This window comes from Schistosoma mansoni, chromosome 1 (assembly GCF_000237925.1).
Source record: "Schistosoma mansoni strain Puerto Rico chromosome 1, complete genome".
In the NCBI taxonomy this organism is placed as follows: Eukaryota; Metazoa; Platyhelminthes; class Trematoda; order Strigeidida; family Schistosomatidae; genus Schistosoma; species Schistosoma mansoni.
Window position 1 is genome coordinate 27,223,687 of NC_031495.1, and position 10,276 is coordinate 27,233,962.

At 30.5% G+C, this 10,276-nt stretch overlaps 1 protein-coding gene across 1 annotated transcript; it reads right to left on the minus strand.

Annotated features, from left to right (window-relative positions):
* Positions 1-1,154: 1,154 nt before the first annotated feature.
* Smp_154410 (putative alpha(1,3)fucosyltransferase) lies at positions 1,155-9,925 on the minus strand (the record flags this gene model as incomplete). Its single annotated transcript, XM_018793891.1, has 4 exons — positions 1,155-1,479; positions 4,310-4,464; positions 7,655-7,876; positions 9,692-9,925. 4 exons carry the CDS (start codon positions 9,923-9,925, stop codon positions 1,155-1,157), a joined length of 936 nt encoding a protein of 311 aa, XP_018648358.1.
* Positions 9,926-10,276: the final 351 nt, after the last annotated feature.

Consider the following 10,276-nt stretch of genomic DNA (forward strand, 5'->3'; position numbering starts at 1 on the left):
ACACAATCACACTTGATGGAGAAACTCTGGAAGTGATGGAATCTTTCACGTAGCATCCTCGATGAACGTGGAGGCAAGGGTTGACAAAGTAAGGATAGCATTCCTAAATTTGAAGAACAAATGGAACTCCAAACAACTGTCAACCGATATCAAAGTCAGAATCTTCAATACGAACGTCAATACAGTTCTACTGTACGGAGCTGAAACTTCGAGAACTACCACAACCATAACCAAAAATGTACAAGTATTTATAAACAGTTTTCTACATAGGATACTGAATGTCCGTTGGCCGGACACCATCAGCAACAGCCTGCTATGGGAGAGAACAAACTAACTTCTAGCTGATGATGAAAGTAGGAAAACACTTTGGGAGTGGGTAGGACACACATTGAGGAAATCACCAAACTGTATCACAAGGCGAGCGCTAACTTGAAATGCTAAAGGGAAACGAAAAAGAGGAAGGCCAAAGAACACACTGCGTGGGGAATCGGAAGCAGACATGAATAGCAACTGGAAAGAACTGGAAAGGATTTCCCAGGACAGAGTTAGATGAAGAAGTTTGGTGAGCGGCTTATGCTCCTCCATGAGGGGTAACAGGTGTAAGTAATGAAGTAATCGGGATACGATAAATTTAACCAGTATGAACAGTAACCCAAACTTTTGTCAAAATGTTTGAGAACATTATGCCTACAAATATTTGAATATGGACAGAAATATTGCTAGCTGTGGTATTGAACGAAAAAGAAAAGCTGAGACGAGAATAATGAAATGCATTGTGTCTATCACCACTCCTGTTTATTTCACGTCTGATATCTTCGTCTATGAAAAAAGAGGAATTTCAAATCAATACATTTTATATAATTTCTGCGAACTAGTAAAAAATACAAAACACAATTAAAATTCATTAGATGAAAAATAACAAAAGTACCTAAATTTTGACAATAATGAAAGTGGATAATTAAAATCATAAAGATAGTAATCTCATGAACAATTCAATTATGCAGTAAAAATGTCATGTAAAACTAGGATTATCTGTGGAGATGCTTTACAAAATCGTCTGTTCATTCATAATTTTCCTACAGAAAAGAAACTTAACGAAAATATAAAAAATAAATCAAATCAACATTTACAACTGTACTTGTTTTACTAGGTTATTAAATAGTCGGAAATTTACGATTTTCACAACTACTCATTCTCCATTGATCTACATCTTCATACCAATAAGATCTTTCCATATTATCGATTTCATGAGCCAGCATACATAGTCGACAATCAGAGAAAGTATTAAAATCAACTGTTCCATGATTATGCCATTTGAAGTATTCATTATAAGCAGTTTTATTTCTGTCTAGATAGTACAAGTAATCCGATAATTGTTTGACCGAAGTAAAATCATCTACATGAATAAAAGAATTTGATGGAGCTGATCTTACATAGTCTGATTTCGATCCACCCATTACGATTGGTACCACGTTATTCCTAAAATACAATATATTATAGGAGTTATTAATTACTCCATCATAAAGTAGCGTAAACTATTAGTGGTTTGGGAAATTTAATTGTAAAATGAGTTTTATTGGACAAGCGCTCTGATAAACCAATTACACTCCTGATCACTTCAGACTTATAAGTCTATAATAACTATTTATTAGAATATTTGAAATACAAAGGGTCGCTAGAGTACAGTTTAGTTACAGGCGATCATCATAATTACTTGCATCACAACTATTAACGCATAGAGTTTGGTATAGTTTAATGTAATCTACGTAATTAATTTTCTAGTAATTGGGATATAAAACCGTTTGGATGAGTAACGTGTATGTGAAACAACATTCAATGAATTTTTTTTTAGTATTTACTTGATAGTTACTTCATCAAAATATATTCATCTCAAAATATATAGCCATTCGATGAGATATGATTTTTCCTTCTTTTTGACAAGAAGATTTGTTGAGATTGAGATTGTAAATAGTCATCTAAAGATACCATGCAATTTCTTTAAACTAAACTACAATGTAAATTGACACGTTAAAAATGTCAATGATCTTCACAAATGAATTTTAAATGTATTCAGTACTCATTTATACCAGTAAATTAAAGTCATAACTCAGTATGATCTATTTCATAACTTTATTTCTGTTAACTTTAAAAGCTTTTATTTCGATAACACATTTTCTATAACGCGAGAGTTCTAGATATGTGAATAAAGGAAAAACAGTATTGTTCGCTATTCACGAAACTATACTGAATGTAAGCTCAACTGACTATACTTTCATGTTGTGTAACTCATAAATCATGTTAATAAGACACTTGAAACTTTCAACTAAGTCTATTCCAACATAAAATTCACAATGGGACATAAAAGAAAGTAAAAGATCTGTTCCTTAGATCCAGATGTCTATGAAAGAAATGACGGAACCTATTAAATATTCATGTGTCGGAAAAAGAGCATGGAGTGGCCAATATCTTAACTCACAACGTTTGCCTAGTCAGTTATACGTATCGGTTGGTAAAAACGCTGTATCACAAAGCCAGAAAAGTTACATAAAGGATGTTCAATTATTATGTCTTCGAGGAAATGAAAACCTTGAAGCACTTACTGAGGAATATATTACTGAACACCGTAGAATATTTGGGATTTACAAGGAAGGAAAGAAATATCTTTTTAGTCAACTGATACAAAATGTTGATCGAATCACAAAATCAAATAAGTCAAGAACTGGAGGTGGCTTCAGAAAAATATTTTCTGACGCTAAATTGTCTTCATCGTATATAAAGCTATTCTCAATACCACAAATGATGGCAAACAATTACCTGCCAAACGTCTTCTCTAAACGCTTATATCAATTCATATGTACTTGCAGGAGGATGTACTTTGGAAAGGCAAAAGTGCGGTCATCCGCACGATTCGTCAAACATTCTCGAAAGAAACTATGCCTTCGATAACCAAATGCTACCTGAAGTCCTATAATATGACATTAAATGGAGACCGGACTTTAAGTGAATTTAATGAAGACATTCAAAATAATCCGTAAGGGATCTGATTCCATATAATTAAAATTTAAGAGATCCATAGGAACTAAAAGGCCTAAATCTAGTCTTTGTGTTTAATATGGGTCATTGGTTGACCTTAATCTGCCTCGATAATCAAATAATTTCGACCTCTTGTCTCGATTGTTTTATTTATTTTATCACAGTGACAAAATAGTGACTTTAGCTAATATGTCTTTTCTTTCTAAACCTCTTAGACTTTCATTGAGCTACTTGATGAGCATTATTTTAATATATTCTATAACATCTACTATCAATAAAAGCCTTTTAGAAATTAATTCCTAACTACATTCACTTTGTGTATACCTTGTTACTTACTATTGGACAATCCATTTATCAAATGTAAAATTATGTTAATAGTTTAAGGTAATCAAACTCATTAGGTTGTACGCAGTTCAAGAGAATTCAACAAAATACAGTGAATTCATGATATTTTGTAACTAACACCGTTCTTCCTTTATTTAAATTTGTCAAGGGAACCAACTACAGGAAGATTGTCGTTATAATATTTTTGACGGATTTGGTTTATTAGACTTTACATCAATATGACAATAGATGAAGAACACAGTTCTTTTGAAAGCACCTGTGACCAGCTAGCAGTAACACATATAATGATAATGAAATAACAGTATAAATGTATAGTGGAATAACAATTTTGACTACCAGTCCCCAAATGAATTTTCATTCACCACAGAACTAATGTTTAAAATAGTTTTTAGAATTCTAGAATACTATTCGTAATGTTACAACAGTGATTCGCTCTTTCTAAAAAGACAATTAACACTATTGCTTGCATCTGAAAATGCTGATGGTACTAACTTATGTCTAGTTATTATAAAAAAATTTTCACAGTTCATAAATCTTGAAAATGTTAATAAACTCAATCAATTTTCATGATAACTGTTAGTTTTCTACAAGCCGAAAATGTTCCCAAATCAAAAGGCAGGAAAGTTTTAAATATTAACTAAAACAATTTGACAAACTTTCTTGAACATTCATATTAAAACTAAATAAATAATATGGATAGTGACTAGCAGTGGAATCCAGGACGCGCGTTTCGTCCTATTTGGGACTCGTCAGCTGGATGTACCTGCATCCCAGAGTTGATGTTCACTCTGAGACTTTGTGAATTGCACATATGCCAATTAGAGACTGACCAGTTGCAGTCCTAAACATCAATGGAAAGATTCAAACAAACAATACTAAGTGAATTTAAGTAAATAATATTTGTATTTACAATTTTTAAAAAATGTCTTACTTAAGAGCATTTAGAAAGAACTTTTCAGTAATATAATCTTGACATATACTATTCTCAAAACTGAGATAGAATTTATAATCATTTTTCAATAATTCAAAACACTTGCTATCATGTCTATCACAATTTAGATTTCCACATCCACCATACATATCAACCTATTTAAAAAAAATAACATTAAAGAGATAATAATATAATACATAACAATTAATGCTTAATAGTTTACAATGAGTTAATGATATTTTTTAAAAACTGACTTATAGTACTTGTAGCAGCTTAGCTTCGTTAATCAATCACCTTGATAACCGTTACTATATAAATCGCAACGGTGTTTGAAATCAGAAGGCAATAAAATGCGGCAACTACAGTTTATAAGAAGATGGCACAAATAACAAAGCTATAAATACATCGTGCGAATTTGAAGCAGAGGCGAATTTATAGTCAAATCGAATCAACGCGCAGATAGGAAAGGTAAAGGTTAATAATAGGATTCGAGTATATATATATGAGAAAGAGTAAGATTCATCGAGCGACATTTAGGCTACCAACCTTTCAGCTAGACTCTGTCATGTGATCAAGCATACATGTTTATACAGACAACATAGTGATTATGATAGTAAAAAGAAATATGCGAATTGTTTCTGTTCAAGTAACATAGTCCGTTAAGTAAGTTAGTAAAAGGGCTTAATCAAAGTTTAACCATAATCGAAATTGGTTGTAGGGGTCTTGCTATATAAATTTTTATCAATCGGATTATCTATTGGTGTTTGATACGATTTGAAATACAATAAGAGATTTACTCTGTCAAACAAATGTTGTACAACAAGAAAAAAATACGATAAAGAAGCCTCTATTAGTAGTTGACCTATAAAATTAGCAGAGAATACTTGAGTTGACGATTCTTAATTATACTCATTAAAATAACTTCTTTTTAAGAGTGAGTATTATATGGTAAAAAATTATTATAATCCTAGTGACAATAGTTTGACAAAACAGTCACAATGTATATGGAATGCATCCAAAACAGTTATAGTTTATACATCTTATCTAGAAACACCACTTCAAGATGATAGTTACATCTCTACATTAAGATATGATTATATACTGAACAAGTAACTTGCTAAATTGTTCAGTCCTAATTAAAACCCATAAACAAGAAACAATTAATTGTTGTGTCTTTCCCATTAATTTGAAGAACTGACGAATTATTTCTTTTACTACTTAAAGTTGCTTATTTTAGTATCATCATTCAAATAGATTATCTAAAGATCGTTATTTTCTATACAAATGACAAAATGTACACGATGGAATGTACAAGGACGTTTACAACCACAAATGTAATCATAGACACAATGCTATTGTTTATTTTTAAAGAAATAGTACAAACTGATACAAAAGTTATATTTATTAGAAAAAGCGTTGATCATTTGCATGGACTGTGAACGCTATTAAATAGACCAATATAATCAATAATTAGATTGTCACACGTACTGATTATTTTTCAGTGGCTAATTTACCAAACATAAAACTTTTCAGACAATAAGGATTATAGCCTAACTTCTTGAAGTAGAAGCTTTCGATGTTGTCTAAAACGACAACGAAAAGTTTGTAATTAAAGTATCGACTTCATATAACACAACATCAACAAACACAAACTGAATTTTCATATCTTATCTATGATGTTTTACTATTTACCTAACATTCTTATTTACTTTCAGTTTATTCGCTGCATAACATGTTTACCAAATATTCTATTTGCATACCTAAATTCAGAACCTATACAATGATCCTACTCAAACATTTATGAGTTAATTATTTTCAGCTAGAGTCAAATCAAACTAATTTAGCTTATTCTTAATGAAAAGTTTATTTTATATTATCAGCTCGTGAGATTCTGTATGTGTTGTTGAGTATCGTTGAAGTTTGGTTATATTGCTGTTTGCTTAGTAGTAAATAACTGTGTTAGATCTGTATCCTTATCCCCATTAGTATTCGATCTGAATTACTTCTAAAATAAAACATAATTAAACCATTAATTTTGTCATGAGCATACTCTATTTAGGAAAAATGTGTTGTAGATATAATTTATTCAACGTTATGTGATGATTCAGATAGCACAAAATATAACCATCAAGATACAGAAAAGGCACATGATAGTTGCTTATTGTTGAAGTAAATTCTTCAGGAATAAATTTATCTTACAAATGATACAATTATCCTCATCGTCATTATAAGTGATGGGATACACTTACATCTATCGATGGCTTTATTTAGACAATACCCGTTTTTCAGATAACTATTTAACTTAAGAACTATTTGGCTTATTTTTGTCAAGATTTTTGGGAATATTTTAAAAACATTTTGTTACGAATGAATGTTAGTTGAAGAATCCCTGAATATCCATTATGAAACACCAACTAAATGCTTCCTAATTTTCAGAGCTTTTTCAACTGACATCAGTTCATGGTGAAAGTTACCTTCACAGCAGAATTCACTTGAAACTTTGAATTTCCAAGTTCTCATATCTCTCCAGTCAAATTGTCTACTTAGTACCCCTTCCAGCCATATAGAATGGTGAAGCCTGGTAGGCCCTTCTGGTGAAGAGTGCTACAGCAAGACACAAATGCCGGGGTGGGATAGCTGTTTCTGCAATGTCACTTAGAACTATTACATAACACTCACACAGAACCCTCTTTTTGTCTTTTTTGTTTTTGTTTTTATTTGGGCAGACTCTTTTTTATTTTACCTCTCTTTTTGAACCCTCAATAGTTATGCAATGACTCCTTGTAGTATTCGTAATCGTTTTTTGGGTATTGGTAGAGTGGTTGATTAGGCCGATTCCTACCACTCACGTTAGTTCATGGAAACAGTCCCATGATCCGGGAGGCACGACGGGGACGTGTGAGTCGGATTTTGTCTACTTACTAATTTTGGTGATACGTTTTTTAAATACATTAATAATCAAATTGAACTTTGACAATCATAAAATAATGACTAACTGTTATTCATCACTTATGCAAGTTTTTTCACGTATACTTTAATTTTTCTCAATGATAGTCTCAAATATTGATTAACCGTAACCTAATATGTTTTAACTGTTTATGAGACCTAGTTTTTATATAGAAGTGAAAACACAAAGTTAAATCAATATTCGTTCCGATATTATTTATAACTAAACGAGCCTTTCAAATTTTATTATTAATTTTAAAACAAAATCAATTACCAATATGATTAGATTTGTGTTTTCACTTATATAATAAATTCACATAGTAACAAATATTATCAATACAGTAGTTGTATAAAACAAAGGAAATTATTTCAGATTCTATTATTATTAACATTTCTTACCTTGATATATTTCATTAATTCTTTAGCATATTGCATTCTTGGACTACTTCCAACACAATTACTTACAAACCATGCAATCATTTTAGTTTTACCAATAGAAAAATCTTTATCAGGTTGAATTAAATTGTTTAAACTTCTTGGTTGAACATCCGAAAATCGTACATACTTATAATATGGTGTAACTATAGTTGAATCCACTGCATATGTAGCGGTGAAATTAATCTGTAAGCAAAATTTAAAAATGATTTTATTTTGTTGAAATACCATGATGATTAGGGTATAAATATAAGAAGAGATAGTTTAAAGTACCCCTCAATATGACTAGTATCAATAATGCAATAAGATATCAATAAAATTTCTAAGGGTCATATAAAATTATATGAATAAAAGCTATTTACCATACATTTACGTTATGAGATACCACAACTAATATTCTTTACCTCATTTTTGTACACATTACTTTATTGATATTATTCACAACAATTTATACACAAATACTTTTTTAAGGTAGCAACTAAATAACCTTGTCAGTTTTACAGTTATATGTTTTAATGAACAAAAGTAATTTAACTAAATTTTTTAGAGCTTTGATTTCTTTCAGATGAGAAAATATTTAACATCACTGAATTATTTTAACATGTCTGTTTTGTTAGTACAGGGGGTTACAGAGACTATTTTTACTATTTTCTAATTCATACTTTTACCAAGGTTATGGTATACAATTTTGAAAATGCGTTACATCATGTTGTCCCCTGATCAAATATACATTGAGGTAATTCACATTTACTGAAAAAAGTAACAAATTCTGTGGACTACTTTTATATAGGATTGAACCACTGTTATAATCTGTAAACACCAGTTTCACTGTAATCGTCTCATATTTTCTCAGAGCTTATGAAACAAGAGTTTACTAAATATAGTATAGAACTCTGTTTTTCAGTTGGTTTGTAAACAAGTGTTCATCCTAAAAATAGAATTAAGCAATTGATATCGGTTTAATAATTATTAATAGCATAAGGTGAAAAGACTAATAGTAATAAAGTTGAATTGGAACTCTAAAACATCAGTCGGGTAACCTTAACTGAAGAAATTAATCCAGTCGAGGAGTAAAACAATGGATTAGAACATTATGACATATGACAAATTAAATGAAATAGGAAATTCGATATTCAATGTGTCCCAGCCATAAATACCAGTTTTTTTTCATTTTTAATCAGATAGAAAATATAATACATAATACAGAGATAATATGCAAACGAAAAAGATATCCCAATTTCTTTTCGAAGATTGAAAGATTAAAGACGGTAAAAAAAGCAAGAAGACTTAACAATTCCTTTGTTAACTTTGGTAGAATTAAAATATGGCATACAGGTAATGTGATTCGATGATGTTGAAGAGTTTTGTTAGTTCATTTATTGGAAATGTATTATCAAAGGAGTTAATGAATACTTTATATGATACTTTATCTATTCAAGTATTTTTAGATATATGTTAAGATCTTATTTGATGAATCACTTATGATGCTAACGAAAAGGTCACATAAAGGAAATAAATAAACAATTATTGGTGTTCACTAATGAGAATAATCTAAATTTTAAGTAAACATTGTGTTTCAGATTCATGATTCTTTTTTTCTGACTATGACTCTATGCACATATTTAGCTATTCAGATCAATAAATAAATTTCATGATACCAATCAAGCTGATAAAGTAATAATATCAGAAATTTAATTTTGCTTTAAAATTTGAAATTTTAAGAAAACAAATATTATTCTGTCAGTGGAAACAGATAGTTAGTATATGAATCCGAAACACTGACTCATAATTATCAGTTCATAAGATGATTTTCAGTAAACACACGATAATCCTAGCAATAAACACTGGTTTATGTTATCACATCAAGTGAATGTAAATAAATAAAATGACTTTAATTGAATTAGTCTATGGGGAATATATATGGTGAAAATCTATTCACCAAGTAATGGTCGAATTACAATTTAATGAACAGACATGAAACTGTATAAATTCATGACTAACCAAGTTTTTGGGCATAGCGAATGAATAATGTCGTGGAGATTCAATATGATAAATCAGCCAAGATTGATTCCTCGGTTTGTTTAAGTCAGTAAGTCCTGGATTACTTTCAAAAACGACTAAATCGGCTTGCTGGATATTGTCTCCATTGCCACTTACATTACATTCATATACAGGACACTTTGACAGATCGGGAAGTGAATTAGAAAATTTACCATGATAATAAATACGTTTCATGAGAATTTGTCCATTTCTACGTGCCTAAAATTAGGAAATAATGGTAGATAGGATGACAAAGCAAGTAAAATAGATAAAACCCATGATAAAATAAATGGTTACGAATTCGAAAGCAACAGATAAAAAAGACAGATTAGGAAAATGTGTCAAATAACACATAACTAACAGCCAAGTTGGTTTCAAACCTGGACTTGAACATACCTACCAGATATTCGCCCCCTGATAGGTCCTGGATCATAGATATACTACTCGGCGCCAGACTAGAATTGTACTCCTTGACATTAAGGCAGTATTCAACTTTGTTGGTCGAGATTTTCTCTGAGAGTGTCTATCATTTAAAGGCGAACCAAA